Below are 22,574 nucleotides of genomic sequence, written 5' to 3'. Positions count from 1 at the left end.
TTGGGAGGGCTATAGGGAGATCCAATCAGATCACCTGTGATGGTTACTGATCAGTGGAACTTAATAAACTCATCTTGGAAATGAAAAGGAGGCAAATGGTCAACACTATCAGGGGCTGCTAAGAGGACCTGTGTGATGAGCACCTGAGTGCTAACTTGGATTTGGCAATTAGGAGATCATGAGCGACCTTTGCCAGAGGAGTTCCAGGAGTTCTAGGCTGGAGGCCTAATTGCAACGGATTTATGATCTTGGGTTGCCAGATGTCCTACAAGTACCGCAGTGGGGACTGTTCTGCACATACGCACCAGGACACATAATTGGTGCTTTGTTTGGGTCCAAGCAGACAGTGAGCCTGATTCCTGAGTCTCTTCCAGTTTATCTCCACATCCTCTAAGCTAGAATCTGGCAGCCCTAGAGTTGTTTGAAATGTGAACTCCACCAAGTGTTGGACTTAATGCTCAGAGATGTTTTCATGTTCAGCCATCATCTCTGGCTCCCAGGTGTCCGGGGGAGGTGATGAGTCTGCAAGGAGATTATCCAGACTCCTGGGTGTCTAGCCTGTTATCTCCAGTGGCATGAAAACCATGCAGTTACTGTGCTATGAGGAATCGATACCTTGGCATTTCTGGGATAGCCCTAGCTTAAAGCATACTGCATGGCAAATTGATCATACATTTTTATCTCCACTCCTCAAGACTCCACTAATAGGACAGTGAAAAATAATAAAGGTAGAGCTCTACAATGATGCAGAGAATAAGAGGAGAGTTCAGTGGAGAAGACTGGCAAGATGAGAAGTAGAAGGAGCCATTACAACAGATTTAGCAGAGCTGAAAGCGCTCCCACTCACCAGCTTCAAGAGAAGAAAATGCCAGAGAAGCAAACCGTCTCCACAGCCAAACCCCAGAAATACTCCAAAACTGGGTGTCATACATAGTGGAATGTGAGGATGATGTCCAAGGCTAAAGAAGAGGATTGATTGAAACGATCCTATATTGAGAAGTTAGAACCGAGGTCTCCTATCTCATCCCACACAGAAATTCCTTTCTCCACTTTCTCTCTTCACCCTTCCCCCACAACTATGAAGTTTTGTTTTCTAGAGGTCCAACTGGAGAGACTCCAGAATTGGAGATTCCAGGAGTGATAAACGGCACTGATGGGGGTATTGCACTAGAACAAAAGGAACACGTGGAAGTATACATTCGGAATGCCCTCTGTCCCACTCGTAGGCAGGAGATTGGAGGAGCCTTGCTGGAAAAACTCAATGGCTCCAGAGTATGACATAGAAGGGTCCCCTACCTCACTCCCATCACTTGATTAGAGAAGTCCATCCATGCAGCTTCCAATCAGCTGTTCAGTACTTTGTTCACGAACAAACACACAGACACATATCCCATAACATTTCACACTAAAAAGAGAATAGTATAATAAGCCCAGTGTTCTCAACAACAGCTTAAAAAGTACTTATTTGTGATCAAACTGATGTCATTTGCACCACCCTCATCCCAGCATGTTTCTGTCTTAATCATTTTGAACAAAATTTGAGGCATATTGTGTCATCTATAAATATTTTAGTATGGATTGCTAATAGCTAAAGATTCTTTAAAAAACCACTTAAATTAATAATTTCATAATATCACTACATATCTAACCAATGTTTACATTTCCTCAAATATGTTATAAATTTAAAAATTAGTTTCGTTTCTTTGAACCAGGATCTGAATAAGGACTGTATGGTACAATTTGTTGATACGTCTCCTAAATAATGTTTTCTTTTTTCTGCAATTTATTTGTTGAAGTCATTCGTCCAATAGCATTTCCCATAGCCTGCATTCTGCTGATTGCAGTCAAGATTTGTTGTTGTTAAGTGCCGTTGAGTTGGTTCCAACCCATAGCAACCCTGTACGGGGTTTCCAAGGAACAGCTGGTGAGCTTGAACCACCAACCTTGTGGTTCAAACAGACTTTGCAGTCCAGCACATTAAGCCACAGCACCACACCAGGACATATGCTTCTCTTTTCCCTTTGTATTACCTGTGAGTTATTAGATGTAAAGACTTGATTAAATTTGGATTCTGGTAGAATTACTTCATAGGCACTATTGTGTTCTTCCTTTAGGACAAGCGTGGGGAAATCCAGCCCACCGGCTGTATACAACCCTCAAAATCATTTGGTCTGGCCCTGCCAAGGCCACCATAAACAGGACTTGAAATTCAATAAATCTAGGAGCTTTTTTTCATAGCAACATGAATTTATATTAAATGAATTGTAATATAAATTTTGAGGGACAAGCAAGGAAAGTCCATTATGGGATAGATAGGGCATATCAGAGTACATGACGGGACAGACACAGATGCTTCTTGTTGGTGGCCCATGCATGGTCCATTTGCCTATATTTCAGTGACTCAGAGGACAGTCAGTGCAAGGCAGGCTGGGAGTGTACAAGTTGTGGAAGTGTTGATACACTATGGTGAAACCATGGCAATCCAGTGATGATGAAATGAGATGATTCCTTGAGATGTTCATGACCTTGCCTCCAATGATGTTGACTTCTTTGTTGACACAGCCGATAATTACAAGACAATCTTTACCCACACGTTCCTGATCAACAATCCTCGGGAAAAAAACTGAATCTCAGATGAAGATTAGGGAAATTACAGTACACGGAAAAGACCTCGAGAGTTGATGATACAAATGTTGGATATATTCCAAATTCAAGATGCCGGATTAGAACAGCAATCAAAGCCAAATATTGCTTGTGACAAACACACTGGAAAGCTATTAAAACTCAAGTGGTGCGACATCCCACAAATGGCAACTACAAAGAAAAGAAAAGTTGATGCAGTGTGTCTTATCGTTCCAAGAGAAACAGACAAATGATTATTTTTTTGTTTAAGTCAAAGGCAAATCTGTGTGCTTAGTTTGTGGCAATACATTAGCAGTCATGAAAAAACCCAATCTGGAATGTCGTTACTGCTCAAAACATGCTAAACTCAGTGAATTGGGAAACCAAATGTATCTGGATAAAATCAGTGCTCTTCAGTGGAGTTTGGAATCACAACAACGTACTTTCACTAGGCTTTGTGTGACTGAGACATTATTCAGAAGGGTTACCTAGTGAGTGAGCTAATCACAAAGAAGCAGAGGCCTCCCATAGAGGAAGAGTTTGTGAAAGAGTGCATGGTGGCTGCTGTGGAGTTATTAGCACCAGACAAAGTAAACAAGTTTCAGAGTGTTCATTTGTCTTGGAGAACCATCTCAGTTTGGATTACTAATTTAACACAAGATACTGAAAAAGCATTGAAGGATTCTGCAGGAGCTTTCCAATTTTTCTCTCTGGGTTGTGATGAGACAACAGACATAACAAATATTGCCCAATCAGCTGTTTTTTGTTGTGGTAGGGTTTTTTTTGGGGGGGTGGAGTGGGGTGGGGATAACTGCAGAGTTTGACACATGGAAGTAACTGCTGTCAGTGGAAGCAATGCATAGTACTACAAGAGGTGAGGACTTGTTGGAGAGAATTGTTTTATCAATGAAAAAAGTTGAGCTAACATTTGAAAAGTTAAGTGCCCTTACTACAGATTGAACTCCATCATGGTTGACTCGCAAAAAGGGTTCATTGCATTTGTCAAGAAAGAACTGAATCATCTCAGTCTTGTTGCAGGTGATTTCATTAGATGCCGCTGCATCATACACCAAGAAAGTCTCTGTGCACAGTTATCGCTGCTCAACAGTGTGATGTCAGCAGTAGTGTCGTGCATAAATTTTGTCAAAAGCAGAGGGTTTAACAGCTGCTAGTTTAAGGAGTTACTGAATGATCTTGACTCTGAGTACGGTGATCTTATTTATCAATGTAAAGTGTAGTGGCTGAGTCATGGGAACATGCTCATGAGGTTTTAAGAACTACGGGATGAAGTCAAGCAGTTCATGGAGATAAAGGGAAAACCTGTCAGGGAACTCAATGATACCAAGTGACTGTGTGATCTAGAGTTCATGGTGGACGATACCAAGTACCTCTCAGAGCTAAACATCAAGCTACAGGCTCCTAACCTCTTAGAGCTGAACATCAAGCTGCAGAGCCCCACCCAGCTTCTCAGCAACCTACTGTCAAGTGTGAAATCACATGAAGATAAATAAGGCTGTGGAAAGTAGAACTGGAATTTCCCCATTTTGCATTTCCCCATTTTGGAAGGACAAAAGCCTTCAATGACACTTGAATATAATGGTAAATGTATGAAAGTAACTGAGGCATTTAATGAAAGATTCAAGGATGTGAAAAGTAAACAAATGGAATTGAACATCTTTGCTACACTGTTCAGTGTGGAACCAGTTGATGTGCCTGCAACATGAAATAATTCAGCTGCAAACCAGTGATGAGCTGGAGACCAGGTTCATTCTGCTTGTTCCAATCAATTCATTTTATTCCTTTATCATTATTATCATTAAATACTCATAGAGCAGCATTTATTAATGTGTGTGAATCCACCACTGTAATTCTCTTTCATAATTAATCCATCTTTGTCCAAGGGGGCCTCTTCAAGTTGGATCTGGGTCTTCTTGGCAGAGCTCTGGTAGTCTCCAAGAGCTTGCTCTCTGGTATGATATGATATTCCAGGCTCATTTTGAATATTCCCTGCATTACCTGGAATCAGTCATTTCTCCAAGGAGCCCTGAGTCTCTTCAGTGGAAAATGAGTGTTGTTAAGTGCCGTCAACTTTATACCAACTCATAGCAACCTTATGCACAACTGAAAGAAACACTCTCCGGTTCTGTGCTAGTCCTCACAGTTGATGCTATGCATGAGCGCATTGCTGCTGCCACTATGCCAATCCATCTCATTGGGGGTCTTCCTCTTTTGAGTTGACCCTCCATTTTACCAAGCATGATGTTTTTCTCCAGGGACTGGTCCCTCCTGATAGTATGTCCAAAGTATGAGAGATGAGGTCTGGTCATCCTGGTTTCTAAGGAGCACTCTGGTTGTATTTCTTTCAATATAGATGTGATTGTTCTTTAGGCAGTCCATGTTACTCCTAATATTCTCCTCCAATACCATAACTCAAACCCATCCATTCTATGTTCTTCTTTATACATTGTCCGACTTTCATATGCGTATGAAGCTAGTGAAAATACCACAGTTTGAGTCAAGCTCACCTTAGTCCTCAAACTAACATCTTTGCTCTTAAACACTTTAAAGAGGTCTTGTGCAGCAGACTTGCCTAATGCAATAAGTCATTGGATTTCTTGATTGCTGCTTTCATGAGTGTTGATGGTTGATCTGAGCAAAATGAAGTCTTTAACAACTTCAATCTTTTATCCATTTATCTTGATGTTATTTATTGTGAGGACTTTTGTTTTCTTGAAGTGCAACCCATACTGACAGCTGTGGTCTTTGATCTTCATCAATAAGTATTTTTTAAGTCCTCTTTGCTTTCAACAAGCAAGGTTGTAATGTCTACGTATTTCAGGTTGTTAATGAGTCTTCTTTCAATCCTGATGCCACATTCTTCTTCATATAATCCAGTTTTTTCCAAATTATTTGCTCAGCATACAGATTGAATAAGTATGGTGGAAGAATACAATCCTAGTATATACCTTTCCTAATTTTAAGCCATTCGGTGACCCCTACTTCTGTTCGAATGACGACTGTCTCTTGGTCTATGGACAGGTTCCTCATGAGTACAATTAACTGTTACAGAATACTCATTCTCTGTGATATTGTCCATGGCTTATCATGATTCACACAATTGAAAGCCTTTGTGTAGTCAGTATACTTTGTGTAGTCAAGTAAACTTTGTGTAGTCAGGTAAACATCTTTCTTGTATTCTCTGTTTTCAGTCAAGATCCATCTGACGTCAACAATGATAACCCTCATTCCACGTACCCATCTGAATCTGGCCTGAACCTCTGGCAGCATCCTGTCAATGTACTACTGCAGCTGTTTTTTAATTAACTTTGTTGTTGTTGTTAGATGCCATCAAGTCAGTACTGACTCATAGCAACCCTATGCACAACAGAATGAAACACTGCCTGGTCCTGGGCCAACCTCACAATTGTTGCCACGCTTGAGTCCATTGATGCTGCCACTTTGCCAATCCATCTTGCTGGGGGTATTCCTCTTTTTATCTGACCCTCCACCTTACCAAACATGATATCCTTCCCCAGCAACTGGTCCCTCCTGACAATATGTCCAAAGTATGAGAGACGAAGTTTGGCCATCTTGGTCTCCAAGGAGCACTCTGGCTGCACTTCCTCCAACACAGATCTGTTTGTTCTTTTGGCAGTCCATGGCACTTTCAATAGTCTCCTCCAATACCACAACTCAAAAGCATCAATTCTTCTACAGTCTTCTTTATTCACTGGCCAACTTTCACATGCATATGATCTTTAGCAAAATTTTATTTGCATGTGAAATTAATGATATTGTCCAATGATTTCTACATTCTGTTGGGTCACCTCTCTGGAATGGGCACAAATATGGTTCTCTTTCAATAAGTTGACCAGGTATCTATCTTCCAAGTTTCTTGGTATATATAAGTGAGTGTCTCCAGTGCCCCATCAGTTTATTGAAAGATTTCAGTTGGTATTCCATAAATTCCCTGACCCTTGTTCTTTGTCAATGCCTTTAGTGTACCGTGGATTTCTTGCTTTTGCATCATTGACTCCTGATCATAAGCTACCTCTTGAAACACTAATCCATTTTGGTTCAGTGACTCTGTGTATTCCTTCCATCTTCTTTTGATGCTCTCAACATCATTCAATATTTTGCCTGTAGAATCCTTCTATATTTCAAGTCGAGGGTTGAGTTTTTTCTTCAGTTCTTTCAGCTTGATAAATGCTAACTCCAGGTCTTGGCACATTTTCCTTATAATATTTGGCCTTGTCTTCTTGAACTGCCCTTTGAAATATTCTGTTCCGCTCTTTTTCCTGCTCAGTTCTTCCAGTTACTTTAACATCTCTGTGCTGGAGAGCAAATTTCAGATTCTCTTCTTACATCCATTTCAGTCTTTTCCTTCTTTCTTGTCTTCCTAATGACCTTTAGCTTTCTTCCTGTATGATATTCTTGATGTCATCCCACAACTTTTCTGGTCTTCCATCTTTGGTGTCTAATGCATCAAATCTTTTCTCCAGATGATCTCTAAATTCAGGTGGGATATTTTCAAGGTCATATTTTGGCTCTCTTGGACTTGTTTTAGTTGGCTTCAGCTTCAGCCTAAACTTGCATATGAGCAGTTGATAGTCTGTTCCACAGTCTGCCCACGGTCTTATTTTGGCTAATGATATGAAGCTTTTTTACCATCTCTTTCCACAAATGCAGTCAATCTGATTTGTGTGTATTCCATCTGGTGAGTTCCATGTGTACAGTTGTCTTTTACGTTGTTTAAAAAAAATGTATGTGCACTGAAGAAGTCATTGACCTTGCATAATTCTATCATGCAATCTCCACCATTGTTTCTATGACTAAGACTGTGATTTCCAACTACTGATCTTGTTTCCAGCCTTTGCCAGTAATTATCAATATATCTTGCTTGTATGTTTAACCAGTTTCAGACTGAAGAGTTGGTAGAATTCCTCAATTTCATCATCACTGGGTTTAGTGGGTGCTACGTAAATCTGAACAATAGTGGTATTGACGTGTATTCTATGTAGGCATATGGGTATTCTCTTATCACAGACACTTTTACTTCAGGATAAATCTTGAAATGTTCTTTTTCATGATGAATGGGATTCCATTAAAATCAATGATTAGTGATTTATTTTAAGATATAAACAAATTGCCAAAAATCACCAGACATTTGAGGACACCAGGCCTCTAAAGAGAAAGACCAAAACAAGCTAACAGAATTAAAAAAAAAACACAACACAAAAAACTATAAGAAACTGAGGCAATGCAAGAAATAGAAAGATATTTTCTTTTCAAAACTTAGGGAAAAAAACTGGTAGATTCATAGATAGAAAAATATTTATAAAATAATAAATTGGAAACATGGAAGTGCTGAAATCCTGAATCTGATTGGAAATTTTAAAAGAATTGAATTACAGGATTCAAAGATAAAGTTGAAGAAAATTCTCTCAGGAATTAGCAAAACAACAAGAAACAAGAAATGAAAAATTCAGAAAAAAATAGCAGAAAACTTGAGGATCAATACAACAATGGTCAATGCAACAGTGGATGGAATGAAAAGAACAAAGGAAAAGATGAGGGAAAAACTAAGGAGGAAATTAATGACAAAATAAGAAAATTTGCCAAAACAAAGGATTTATTTCAAATTGAAGGGGCTGAAGAAACCTCCTCTAAGGCACATCACTGTGAAATTCACGGCATTTAAAAGAGATGATCCTAAAAGCGAAAGAAGAGGAAGAAAAGGAAACTAGTCACTGCAAAGGATGGTTAATAAGAACCACATGCAACTTCTCCATCACAGTGCTGAACTCCTGAAGACAAAGAAGGAATAACTGCCTTTAAAATTCTGAGAGAAAATTAGTTTGAACCTAGAATTCTGTATCAAAACTATCCACCAAGTATGAAGATAGAATAAATCAGACATGCAAGGATTTGTAAAAATTGATCTATCATGCTCCTTTTCAGGAAGATACTGGAGATGTGTTCCACTAAAATAAGCAAGTCAAGCAAGAAAGAAGAAGACATGGAACTCAGAAAACAAGAGAGAAAAGAAGGTAAGTCCCAGGTTAATAGTCAAACAGGAAGCTTCAAGAGTAACCATGTACACTGGGGGCAGGAGAATTGGGGTGGGGTATCAAGAGGGAGAGAGCTGATAGATTGACTCCTTTGCTGATACGCTTTTAGAAAATTATATTTAAAAGGAATTTGTAAGACCTGCTGGGCATTTGGGGAACGTTGTTGCTGTTAGCTGCCATTAAGCTGACCCACAACTCATGGTAATCCCCCGCACAACAGAATGAAATACTGTCCAATTGTACGCCATCCTCACGATCAGTCAAGGATCCGATTGTTGTGATCCATAGAGTTTTCGTTGACTGACTTTCAGAAGTTGATCAGCAGGCCTTTCTTCCCAATCCATCTCAGTCTGAAAACTCCATTGAAAGCTGTTCAGCATCATAGAAACACACAAGCCTCCAGTGACAGACAGGTGATTATGGCTGCACATGAGATGCATTGGCCAGGAATCTAACCCAGGCCTCCTGTATGACAGGCAAGAATTCTACCACTTAACCAACAATGTCTGGTGGAACATTAGTGATAGTTATAAAACAACTACGTGAAGGAAAAAAAAAATCATGACAATTATTCAGTCCAGGAAAAACAAAAAATAGGTCAAGAAAGAAAACCTCATCAGAATATGTATATTTCATTGACTCCAAGGTGTTCATGTTTTCACATTTTAATGAGTGTGAAATCAGGAAGAATCTTTCAGTCAAAGGCATCTTACGGTCACTATCTATCGGCCAGACTGTAATTGTCATTGCTTGTTTAGGCGTAAGCTTGGTCATTATCCCTGACATTCTGATTAAAGAACACCAACCCTTCGACATTTCGGTCCACAAACCACTTTAGGGTCTTGAGGGAGAAATATGTGTCCTGGCTTGTCTGAAAACCTTCTATGGACACCTTCTGGTAAGAGCAAGAAAGTGCCAGCATCTACACTTGTAGATGGGAGTTAGTATTTAGAAGAAAATCCCAGGAACCTGAGTGGTGGATTCTATGAATTGCTGCATCCCTAACACCTGGGTGGTGCGAAGAAGGATGCTGTAGGGGGGGAAACACTGATACTGATGACTCAGAAAAGATGGACTCTGCTTTCAAAGAGGTTTTAAGGATACTTAACCAATTAATTTCACTTACACTTTTCTATTTTACATGTACAAGATCGATAAATGATAAACATATATGTCTAAGTAACTCTAAAGCACACTTTCAATATGTTTACATTAAAATTTTAAATAAGACAGCATGTGTCAGAGTTTTATTGGCAGCATTTTTTTTCTTCTTCTTGTGTGGTGTATCAATTCCAACTTATACTGACCTGAGTTGCCGTATAGCGTTTTCTAAGCTGTACTCTATAGAAACAGATCACCAGGTCTTTTCTTCTGCAGAGCTCCTGGTGAGTTGAAACTGCAGACCTTTTGATTAGCAGCAAGCACTTAACCATTGTGCCACCAGGGCTCTTGGTAGTAAGAGTTGTTGCATGTTCATAATAGTGTAAATAGTCCTGTTGATTTAAATTGAAAATATGAAATAATTATAATGGGAGGATGGGGAGAGGGGAATGTATGTTGCGGGGGGATGCGGAGAATGGAACATATGGAGAAGTGAGAAAAATCTTTACCTCTGTCATAAGAAGTTGCAAGATAAAGTTTGAGATTGATGGATATTATTGAGAAATTGGGTAAAAAGCAAAACAGGGAAATGGCAAAAAGATCTGAAAGTGGTTATCTTAGGAAATGAGATTGGGCTATGGAAGAAGTGGATTGCTTTACTTTTTAAATCAGTGTTTCTTACTATTTAAATTATGCACATTATTATTTTGGGAAAATAAATAAATTAAAATAAGTAAAATTACTCAAAAAAGCCTGTTCTGTGCTGTTATCATTATAAATATACATATTCTCTTCAGGCCATATGTTTTCATTTCTCTGTTAAGAAATCTATTCACTGTGAGGGGTTGCAGAATGTAGCAGAGAGAGCTTAGCTCTGGAGTCAGTTATCTGTGATTGCATCTTAGGTTTGCTGCTTCCTAGCTGGGTGTCCTTAGGCTAATTGAGCAACCTCTCTGGGCCTTAGTTTTATCATCTGTAAAATGAGCAAAAGGTGACCGATTTCACTGACCGTTGTGAGGATCAAAAAGAAAAAGTGTCAAGCCCTTGGCCCATGCCTGTCACATTGTTCAGCTCAGTGTTACTGTACTTAACACCTTTTTATTGTACACACCTGTCCCCCACCCAATGTGGTTCCCACCCCCTTAGGAGCAACACTGACTGCCTTTAATGTGCCCCTGAGTTCACAGAACTCAAGACCCCAGAAAAGCCCTTAGCCCACACAGTCTCCTGGTAGCTGCCCACTGTCTAGAGAGTGTTAGTAGGTCATTGTTCTTTTCTGCTCTCAGAAAGAGTTTCTTATTTATACCCTCCTCAGGCTCAGCCTGGGAGTTCATGGGGTCCTGAGTATGAGGAGGGCTTAGTTGTTTCTGTCCAGGTGAATCCCATGACTGTAACCAGAAGCCCTTCTCCAAAGGCTGCAAGAAGCAGGGGGCTTAACTCCAGGCCTGGCACTGTGGAATAGGCTCAAGTTTGTTCACAAGTCTGATGGGGCAGTGACCAAACTCATCATTCAGCATCTGGGCCCAGGGTCTACAGAAGTGAGCCTAGCCCTTCCCCACTAGGCAGCCACCTCTGAGCTCAGGTGCTAGGGTTGACTGCAGCCTGGGAAGTGGGCAGTAGTCCTGCCGCTCCTTCTTGCGGCCCCTTCCTCCCCTCCCACACTCTAGCCCTTCCAGCTCTGCCCCAGTGACTAACAGCTAGAAGAAGTTTTGTTAGAAATTAAAAGCAGGTGGTATTTTTCTCTTCCTTTTGGGTGGCAGAGCTGCTTGCTCAGGGCTCTCTCTCCCAGCACAAATAGGCAGTTCATGTTTATACATGTGACCCAGAAATTCATAATGAGCCACACACCAGAGCTGTTGACAATCCCTGGCCTTGAAGGGTATCGCTCCTCCCTTGAGCTGCTATTCAGAAGCTGGGGGTAGGGGGGCAACTTGTGACAAAGTCGAGTCAGTTCCGAGCCATAGCAACCCTGTATAGAGTTTCCAAGAAGCAACTGGTAAGCTTGAACCACTAACCTTGTGGTTCAAACTGACTTTGCAGTCCAGCATATTAACCCACAGGTTTCTGGGTAGGGAATAGCCCTCCTCCACTAATGTCATGGGCACTGTCCTCTGGGTCCCTAATGAAAGCTGTGTCCCTAACAGATGATTACCCCAGAGAGAGCATGAGTGATGCTACAAGGACAAGAATCAGTGAAGTGCGGACAACAGAGAGTTGGGGGTGCGGCATTAGGGAGGGGAAGTCCTAGGTCCTTGAGACTAGGATAAGGAGGAAAAATCACATATAATCTTTGGAGTTAGAGGGATGTGGATTCCAATCCTGCTGTACCACCTATCTGCTGTATGACCTTAAGCAAGTCACACAGAACCACAGTTGTCCTCATCTGTTAAGAGAAATAAAATTAAAGCAAAACCCCAAAACTTTGCAGGCGTACAGAGGGAAAATTAAATAGATGTTTCATGTCAGGGGTTTGAAAAATTCAGTCTTAACTTCCTCCCTGCTTCATGTCTCTTGAGGGACCTCTAGCACATAATAGAAGCACATTTCCTATCCCCTATTCAGCAGCTCTGGTAGCGTAGTGGTTATGAATCGGGCTACTAACCACAAGGTCAGCAGTTCAAAATGCTGTTCTGTGGGAGAAAGATGAGGCTTTCTGCTCCCGTAAAGATTAACAGCCTCGGAAACCCTGTACAGGGTCACTGTGAGTCGGAACCGACTCCATGGCACATAACAACAACTCAGGACCTGGGGTGGGACTGAAGGTCCTTTTTGGTCACTTGCAGCTCCCTTGCTACCCAGGGGAGAGAGGGCTTGGTGGGACCTTGCACTGAGCTGGATGGGGATGATGGGAGTACAGGGACATTGTTACGCCAGGTTTCACGTGGCATGCCATCGACTCCTGCCTCCAGCCTGTGCTGAATGAGGGAACATTCACTCATTAAAAGGGTCTGGGTATGAACAGCTGGCAGCCTCCTCAGGCGGGCACACTGTAGTGAGAGGGGATCTTACTCTGCAGGCTCCCTCTGACCCTTCCACAGCTGTGTACCTGCCCTGGTGGTGTATGGTGCACTCATGTGATGCTGTGTGTTCCTTCCACAGGCCACAGAGTGGGCCTCCAATGAGGACACACGTCGCTCCTGCCAAAGTAAAGGGAAGACTGAGGTGCGTGCCCTTGTTGGTGCCCGGGGCCAGGCTTGGATGGAGGGAGACAGTGTGGGCATGAGTCCCCTGCCCTGAATGAGTGAGGTCTCCCTGTGCAGGGTGAGGGTGGCTGGCCCTGAGCATCCACAAAGGTGCTGATGCAGGGAGCAGGTGGATGCAAGGTTGTGGGCATGTCTCCAGTGATCTAAGGGTCAATGTGAACACCCCCAAGCCATTGTCTAAGGAGCAGGTTGGATCTGGAACAAATGGGGGTGTTCTAAGATATTTGTGGGGCTCTGTGGTACAGTGATGTGAGATGAAGGCACCCAGGGTCACACCTGGATAGCTGTGTCACCTCTACAACTTTCCTACCACAGGAGGAGTGTCAGAACTATGTGCGAGTCCTGATCGTCACTGGCCGGAAGGTGTTCATGTGTGGAACCAATGCCTTTTCCCCAGTGTGCTCCAGCAGACAGGTGGGGGCACTAAGGGGGTCCTCTCCCCTAGACATACAGCCTTGGAGTAGAATTGTCAGATTTAGCAAAAATCTAAATAAAATAAAACTGGAATTAAAATTTCAGATACAGAACAGATAGTATTTTAGCATAAGTATATCCCATGACATATTTGTAATATACTTATACTAAAAAAATCCATGTTTATATGAAATTCAAATTCTGTATTTATCAGACGTCCCTACTTTGAAGCGTCCTGACATGGGCACAGGGGCCAGAGGTAGACGGAGCTCTGAGTAGGACCTTCTCCCTCCTTGATGGCTACTCCCTCAGAGGGGCTGTGGGGTGGGCATCAAGAAAAAGGCTAGAGGAGGGGGGAGTCCCAGAGAGACCAGGAGGAAACAGATTCAGAGAAAAGCTTCTCCTTTTCTTCCTCATGCCTAGGTGGGAAACCTCAGCCGGACCATTGAGAAGATCAATGGCGTGGCCCGTTGCCCCTACGACCCACGCCACAACTCCACAGCTGTTATCTCCTCCCAAGGGGAGCTGTACGCAGCCACAGTCATCGACTTCTCAGGTCGGGACCCTGCCATCTACCGCAGCCTGGGCAGTGGGCCACCACTGCGCACTGCCCAATATAACTCCAAATGGCTCAATGGTAAGAAAGCCCCAGGGGTCTGACCTGCCATCTCACCCTGACCCCCTTCTCGCCTCCTTCTGCATGACTTTAAAGGGGATTTTACTCGCATGATCAAGGGAGAGGCCCAGAGTAGGGCAGATGTTTGCCTAAGGACCATAGCATATCAGAGCCGGACACAGATGTCCTGGCTCCTAAGTCATATAGCCAGAGGATCCAGAAAAGATGGAGAACAGGCTATGGAGAGAAAAAGAATTAGGAATTGGGTAGGAAAAAAGGCTAGGGGAGGAAACAGATTAGGGAGGGGGATATGAATTTTCTGCCCCTTGGTACAGAATTCCTGCTTCTTCACTAACGAACTATGTGATCTTGAACAAATTACTTAATCTCTCTGCCATACTTTCACCAGTAACATGTAGTACTTACTTCATAATATTTATTTCATTGGTTATTAGGATCAAATGGGTTAATCTACAAAGTATTTATGCTGTTGTTGTTAAGTGCCATGGAGTTGTTTCCAACTCATAGTGACCCTGTATAGGGTTTTCAAGGAGCAGCTGGTGAGCTTGAACTGCCAACCTCAGGATTCAAACCAGCCTTGTAATTCAGTGCTTATCCTACAGTGCCACACCAGGACTCCAAAGTATTTATAACAATGTCTAAAAACACAATGATGTGTTCATTATTACTATAACTGGACACCTGGTGTGACTCTGTAGGATCAGCAATGCACTCCAAAAACCACAGGGTCAGCAGTTAAAACCTGTCAGCTGCTCCCTGGCAACCCTACACAGGGTCACTATGAATCGGAACTGACTTGACAGCAGGTAACAACATTATTATAACAAGGGAGCCCTGGTTCTGTGGGCTAGGCATTGGGCTAACCTCAAGGTCAGCAGTTCAAACCCGGCAGCTCCTCTGCTCCTCCAAGGATGAGGCTCTTTGCTCCCATAAGATTTACAGTCTCAGAAACCCTATCCAGGATCGTTATGAGTCCGAATCGACTGGCTGACAGTGGGTTTGGTGTTTGGTTATTTTTATAACTACTTTGTATTGGAAGTAGGGACAGGGTTAGTTAGAGCCAGGTCACATGCCCATCTAGGAAAACTGCTCCCTCTTCCCTGCTGGTCTGATCCTCATACTAAATTTCTGCTTTCTCCCAGAGCCAAACTTTGTGGCAGCCTATGATATTGGGCTGTTTGCATACTTCTTCCTGCGGGAGAATGCGGTGGAGCATGACTGTGGACGGACTGTGTACTCTCGAGTGGCCCGCGTGTGCAAAAATGATGTGGGGGGCCGCTTCCTTCTGGAGGACACATGGACCACGTTCATGAAGGCCCGGCTCAACTGCTCCCGGCCAGGCGAGGTCCCTTTCTACTACAACGAGCTTCAGAGTGCCTTCCACTTGCCTGAGCAGGACCTCATCTATGGGGTCTTCACCACCAATGTGTGAGTCCGGGCTCTGCCATCCCTTTCACTGTATGTTGGGGCTCACACTGAGCTGGCCTTAAACCTGATGGGTTTGGACAAGTTGTTCTCTGAGTCCTTATTTCTTCCTCTGTAAAATGGGGATGCTTACAGAGCCTTCTGCCCTGGGTTATCCAAGGATTTCATGACTTACCACCTCTGGAGGAGTAAGCACTTGCTCACATGCTGTGAAGGGCAGGCCAGATGTAGGAGAGCTAAAAGAAGATAGAATGTGGTTCCCTGAAGGAAGAACCTGCTGAATGGAATAACCTGCATTTGGTTGAGGGGATGGCAGATCCATTAGGGGGTGCTTCAAGGATTGGACTCCAAAGTCCTTCCCTACCTCAGGATTCCATGATTTCCTCAATTTAAGCAGCAGAGTTTACCACAATCCTGCTTCGGAAGAACCTTGATTGTGCTGGTAAAAGTTGAGAGTTAGACCCCTTTATAGCATAGCAGTTATGAGTCGGGCTGCTAACCCCAAGGTCAGCAGTTAGGAAATACCAGCTGTTCTGCAGGAGAAAGATGAGGCTTTCTGCTCCCGTAAAGATTTACAGCCTTGGAAACCCTATATAGGGTAGCTATGAGTTGAAATCGACTCCAAGGCACACCACCACCACCATATTTCCAAAAAGTCCCTAGGTAGCACAAAGTTTGTACTAGACTACTATGGTGCTGTGAGTTAATGCACTGGACTGCAAAATCGGTTTGAACCACAAGGTTGGTGGTTCAAGCTCACAAGCTGCTCCTTGGAAACCTCATATACAGGGTCACTATGGGTCAGAACCGACTTGACGGCACTTAACAACAACAACTATGGTAAAGGTTGGTGGTTCTAACCCACAGTAGCACCACAGAGGAAAAGCCTAGAAATCTGCTTGCCGTGAAGACTGCAGCCAAGGAAACCTTATAATGCAGAAGTTCTCTGTAACACCTGAGTCCATGGCAACAGGTTTGGTTTAGTTTGGGTATCCTCAGTGTGAGGAAGGGTGACCTTCACCCAGAACATGAGACCCTCCACCCACTGCCTCCTTCTGAGTAAAGACTAACCCAATCAGGTCATTTCAATATAGAGAATGATTGATGGGCAACAGAGACAAGGGAAAACCTATTTTTTACAGGATGCTATATAGGGCTCTTTGTTAGCGCATCAGAAACAGAGTTGTATTTACTTACCTTGGGCTTCATACAGCAGGTACTGGATGAGAGCCACACTAACTATTGGAGGGACAGTCAGAGGGGATGGACAGGGATGAGAGGAAAGCTAGTAAGCAGGACTAGAAAGACAATTCAAGCCAGAGGGACAGACATGCAGAATAACCCACACAGGACATGAGATGTAAGCAGGGCTCACCAGGATAAAATTCACGTAGAGGTCAGTGCCAGAAGATGGGCAGCCGTGACCAAAGGGCAGGAGCAGCTGGAGATGTAGTGATGTTAAGGAAAGTGACAACACTGATGTGGTTGTAAATAGTTTCTTAAACAAGTATTTACGGAGTGCATTCTCCTTACCAATGAACAATAGCAGACATGGCCCTGCCTTCAAGGCACTTACATTCTAAAGAGGATAATGGCTATCAAACAAACTTTTTTTTTTTTTTTCTTAAATGATTTATTGTGAATTATGTGACAGTTTAAGGAGCTCTGGTAGCGTAGTGGTTACGAATCGGGCTGCGAACCTTAAGGTCAGCAGTTCGAAACTACCAGCCGCGCCGCGGGAGAAAGATAAGGCTTTCTACTCCCGTAAAGATTTACACCCTCGGAAACCCTGTACTGAAACCCTGTACTGGGTCGCTATGGGTCGGAACCGACTCGATGGCACTTAACAACAACAACAACATGTGACAGTTTACATGGGAGAACATTAGTTTTACATTCATTCTATCGTATATCCTCTCATTGCCATGGTTACAATCCCTTCCATGCAATCCTTCCCCCATGCCCCCCAGGTATTCAGCACACAGTCGCTCTCCCTCTCTGGGTCTAGAGTCTCCAGCTGCTCCATCGCTCCACATCATCATCTCTGGCTCCATTTCAGGCATCACTGCTTCTCTGGGTAGGGTCCCGCTCTCTGCTCTTCTCCCTTGATGGTCCTAGGGACCTCTGCTCCTAGACTGAAAAGCCAATCACTCCCCTCCTTGCTATAAAACGTCCACCCTTTCATTTCCAACCCTCACAGTCAGTCCTGATAACAATAATTCACTATTGTATCACAAGAGACCCGTCTGCATTTCGTTGCATCAGCCCCTCCTAGTCAGACTGAATACTACTCACTGGAGATTCTACCTTCCTCCAGGCCCTCTGGGTCTAGGTTCCCTCTTGAAAGCTTGTAAGCCAGTCACTTCTTGCCTTTGTAGCTCCCCACCCCCCATTTTGGGTAGCCAATGTCCAAGTTCAAACAACCTCTTTTAATTGTGATAAATGCTCCAAAGGAGAAGGGTAGTGTGCAGGAAAGTCTATAACAGTATGTTGTTGTTAAGTGCTGTCAAGTCGGTCCTGACTCATAGCAACCCTGTATAGAGTGTCCAAGGAGGGGCTAGTGAGTTTGAACCGCCAACCTTGTGGCTCAAATCAACCTTGCAGTCCATGGAGTGCTACACCAGGACTCCTATGACAATATGGAGGAGTGGTAATTAAGAAAGACTTGCTGTAAGAAGTGATTTGTTGTTAAGTGCCGTCGAGGTGATCCTGCCTATGGTTTCTGAAGCTTGTACATCTTTGCAGGAGCAGAAACCATCATCTTTCTCCCACTGAGTGGCTGGTGGGTTCAAACCACCAACCTTGTTGTTTGCAGTCCAGTGCTTACCATGATAGGTACAGAATAAATAAGAATTAACTAGGGGATAAGAATATTCTAGTCTGAGGGGACAACATATGCAACGAAAGCTTGAGGTGGAAAGAAATGTTTGAGTTATTGAACAGAGACTAGCATGTCAGCGGCTTTGCAATGACGGGAGAGGAGTGGAGACTGAAGCAAAGAGAGAAAAAATCCTGCCCTGAAGAGCCTTGTAGACCACGTTGAGGGTTTGGATCTTTATCCTAAGAGTAAGGGGAAGTAATTGAAGGGCTTGAAGCAAGCTAGTGACCAGCTCAATGTGCATTCTGAAATGATCTGGCTGCTATGTGAAAGGATTAAAGGAGACAGAACAGGCTATGGGGAGACCAGCCAGTAGACCAGTTCAGCATCCAATCGCTGTAAACTGTTCACATCAGACCCCTAGCAATGTGTAACTCTGTTTCTGAGAAGGGCCTTCAAGACCATCTGGCTCCGGTATTGTGGGCTGCACCATAAACCAGTGGTTTAGCAACCAGCTTTAAAATTCAAAGAAATAGAATAGAATGGAATAAAAATATCAGAGTATAATGTACTTAGGAGAGGTAAGTATTGTTCCATAAAAACCATTACAGGTGCACACACACACATATAATTACAGCATTGTAATATAAAAATATATTTCTTATAGTGACTCCAAAATGTGTGAAACTCACTGACTTTATTTCACCCTCCTACTTGCTAAGGGATGTTGATGAGGAAGTAGCAGCAAAGGATCCAACAGGGCTTCTTGTCAGTGGATCTTTCCCCCAGGGGTTCCAGAGGCTGAGGACATGTCTTCCTCATCTAACAGCCCCACAGTGCAAAAGGCAACAGGCTCATCAAAGGTGCTTTAAGCCTTCAAGACATACCATTGTTGTGACATGACAGCTGGCCGTGAGATTTAAGAGAAAGGTGACAAAGCCTCTGGTGATATACTACTGAAAAATCAGCCATTGAAAACCCTAAGGTTCCCAGTTCTACTCTGACTCACATGGGGTCACCAAGAATTGGAATCACCTCAACAAAAGGTGATTTCAATTCTTCTGATACTGAAGAAGCCTAAAGGGAGGGTGGCATCCTACCATCTCGTACCTTTCAGAAACAGCATCGCCGCCTCTGCTGTCTGCGCCTTCAACCTCAGTGCCATCTCCCAGGCTTTCAATGGCCCTTTTCGATACCAGGAGAACCCCAGGGCTGCCTGGCTCCCCATCGCCAATCCCATCTCCAATTTCCAGGTACAGTTCTGCTTTTCCTCTCTTATATACCTGGTCCTTCCTGTCCCCTAGGCTACCAGCCACAGGCTGATTCTCAGAGCAAGCAAATACCAGACTAGTCCATTCTGTTCTACACCCATCTCTGGGGTCTATGATGGCTCCCTAAAGAAGGTGGTAACCTCAAAGACCAGGGCATGAAAAATCAGAGTGGATAGAAGACTGTGAAACATGCTCTGGACTGTCTCTAAATGTGACTTTATACCTTCAGGGAGGCAGTTGGTAGCTCAGTTCAACTTAGTGTAGGGGACTTGGAAAGCGTACACAAGCTCTTTGGCCAGATGTCCAGATGTCAGGGATTTGCACTGGAGCTTGCCTGGTGTCTACCCAGCATAGGTACAAACGTCTGAAGGGTCTCCAAGTGTTGAAAGGGACAGGACAACTTACAGGTGATATGAGTATCCTTGGTTCTGGGATGGGACGGGAGAAAGAGCTGTGGGCCACAGGAGGGAAGGGTGAGGGAGCTGAGGATAGGTTGACTTTTGTTCCACCCCACTTACAGCCCAGGGGGCAATGAGGACAGACCTCAGGATTCACAACCTGACAATCCCGACTCAGGTCAGGCCTTGTCTCTCTGTGACCTTGAACAAGGCACCCAAACTCTTGAATTTCTTTTTCCTTACCTGGAATGTAGGGATAACACCATCAACCTCACGGCTTTGTGCAGGGTAGGTTGATATGTAACTGATGTAGTCTTTAGTTGAAGCTGACTCATCAGGAAATAGAGATGGTCAAGAAATGGGGGTTCCCTTTAGCTCTGGTTTAGAAGGCATAAATAAGAACTTCTGAGCACAGGAGAGGGATTGCTGGGTTTGGCCCAAAGTGGGGAAGGGGCATCTATGCATCAGTGTAATTGGCAGGACACATCCCCACACAGATGATCCATTTTTAGATAGTTCAGACTCCTTTGCCCCTCCTATCCTGCCAGCCTGTCTTTCTTAGTTCCCTAAGAAGATGCATTCCTCCATAGAACGGGGTGCAGAGGACTAAGCAGGAACTTTTGGCGGGAGATGAGGAGTGCAGAAGCAAAGTCTGCCCGTGGTCACGTGGATTCTAGTATAGAAGGAAGGTGTTGGGGCCACGCTATCCCCAGTGGCTGTGCGCATGACACGAACCCATCCCCATGGCAGTGCGGCACCCTGCCTGAGGTGGGTCCCAACGAGAACCTGACGGAGCGCAGCCTGCAGGATGCTCAGCGTCTGTTCCTCATGAGCGAAGCCGTGCAGCCAGTGACGCCCGAGCCCTGTGTCACCCAGGACAGCGTGCGCTTCTCACATCTCGTGGTAGACCTTGTGCAGGCCAAGGACACGCTCTACCACGTGCTCTACATCGGCACTGGTGAGTCGGCCTGGGCCCCACTTGGGAAGGACGTGAAGGAGCGGGAGGTGGGGGAGATCTAGGCTGCAAGGATCTGGGGCCTTCACGCTTCTGGTTCCTGCAGAGTCTGGCACCATCCTGAAGGCACTGTCCACGACTAGCCGCAGCCTCCGCGGTTGCTACCTCGAGGAGCTGCATGTGCTGCCGCCTGGGCGCCGGGAGCCACTGCGTAGCCTGCGGATCCTGCACAGCGCCCGCGCGCTCTTCGTGGGGCTCAGTGACGGCGTGCTTAGGGTTCCGCTAGAGAGGTGCGCGGCCTACCACAGCCAAGGGTAAGCCAGGGCTGCAGGTGGGCGGGCCTCCCTCCCTAACCAGGCGTTTTCCGGCCAATCACACTTTGGTAATGGCAGATGCCGCTAAAGAGTCAGGCCCACCTAAAATAGCACGTCTCCAGTCATGTGACTTTGTGCAAGCCACTTAACCTGTCTGAACCATGGTTTTTTCCACATAAAATATCTTGCAGGGTTTTTGTGAGGTTTAATTGGAGAAATCCACTTAAAGCACTTACTGCCTAGGGGAAGTATGTGCTTAGTAAAGAATGATTGTCAACCCCATAGTTAGGACCTGTTAGCCTTTTCTAGCCCACTTGATTCTCAGTCCCATCAGTTCCAAGAGAGGTCTTTATCTTTGAAATCACAGCATTTATTACCCGTGTGAAACTAATGCTTCAAGTCACTCCTGAATTTTTGCCCCTTTTCCTCCCTTCCTTGGAAGGGTCAGAGAGAACTTTTGAGGGTGGACTAGAGGGAGGAGCCTTCTGGAGAAGTTGTATTCCACTTCCCAACTGCTCAGAATCAGTTCTTGATACCACAGCCTCATGTAGATTCACAATTTGGTGTCATTGACACTGATACTTCTGGAAGGGGAAACAAAACCTATTCCAAAGCCAAATAGAAATGTGTCATAGATTCCTGCCATGTGAGCGCCCCCAGGCTGCACCCCTTCTTTTGTGTGACTATCAAAAACTGGCCTTGGCCGACACAGTCACAGCCACATGGGATCCTGTGACCTTTGCAATGCAGAATCCTCCTGGCTGTGCCCATCTGTCCTCTAGATTTCAGAGACAAAATGGTATGACTGCTGCCAAGGGTTGTTCTCCAAGCCTAGTGGGGTGTGCTGGGAGCTGGGAAGAGATGTGGAGGGCAGGGGAAGAGCTGGATGGTCATGGTGTGGCAGCCATGGATGGGGAGGATTCTGGCAGACACTCAAGCTCTCCTCAGCCCCAGCACATGGCTCCATCAGCCAAACACCAAACATTTACTAGGTCCAGCAGTGTTCACAGCACTTTGTAGGGCTGTCAGTGTAAGAGATAGGAAGATGAATTAATTAGGCCTTATAGTTGTTATTAGGTGCCATCGAGTTGGCACTGACTCATAGAGACCTTATGCACAGCAAAAGGAAACACTGCCCGATCCTGGGCCAACCTCACTACTGTTGCCGTGCTTGAGTCCACTGATGCTGCCACTTGGCCAATCCATCTCTGACCCTCCACCTTACCAAACATGATATCCTTCTCCAATGACTGGTCCCTCCTGACAATATGTCTGAAGTATGAGAGATGAAGTTTGGCCATCTTGGCCTCCAAGGAGCACTCTGGCTGCACTTCTTCTAAAACGG

At 44.3% G+C, this 22,574-nt stretch overlaps 1 protein-coding gene across 3 annotated transcripts in view; it reads left to right on the top strand.

The window, feature by feature from the left end:
* The window catches only part of SEMA5B (sema domain, seven thrombospondin repeats (type 1 and type 1-like), transmembrane domain (TM) and short cytoplasmic domain, (semaphorin) 5B), a 53,102-nt gene that overhangs the window by 18,110 nt on the left and 12,418 nt on the right, over positions 1 to 22,574 (top strand). For all 3 annotated transcript variants that reach the window (XM_006869359.1, XM_006869360.1, XM_006869358.1), the window contains exons 4-10: positions 12,894 to 12,956; positions 13,313 to 13,411; positions 13,835 to 14,048; positions 15,191 to 15,476; positions 19,409 to 19,544; positions 20,711 to 20,918; positions 21,022 to 21,229. In XM_006869359.1, coding sequence (XP_006869421.1) covers positions 12,894 to 12,956; positions 13,313 to 13,411; positions 13,835 to 14,048; positions 15,191 to 15,476; positions 19,409 to 19,544; positions 20,711 to 20,918; positions 21,022 to 21,229 — 1,214 coding nt within the window. The remainder of the gene's footprint in view (positions 1 to 12,893; positions 12,957 to 13,312; positions 13,412 to 13,834; positions 14,049 to 15,190; positions 15,477 to 19,408; positions 19,545 to 20,710; positions 20,919 to 21,021; positions 21,230 to 22,574) is intronic.

This window comes from Chrysochloris asiatica, unplaced genomic scaffold, assembly GCF_000296735.1.
Source record: "Chrysochloris asiatica unplaced genomic scaffold, ChrAsi1.0 scaffold00130, whole genome shotgun sequence".
Classification (NCBI taxonomy): domain Eukaryota; kingdom Metazoa; phylum Chordata; class Mammalia; order Afrosoricida; family Chrysochloridae; genus Chrysochloris; species Chrysochloris asiatica.
Note: the sequence above shows the minus strand (reverse complement) of the source record. Positions and strands in the feature narration are given on the sequence as shown.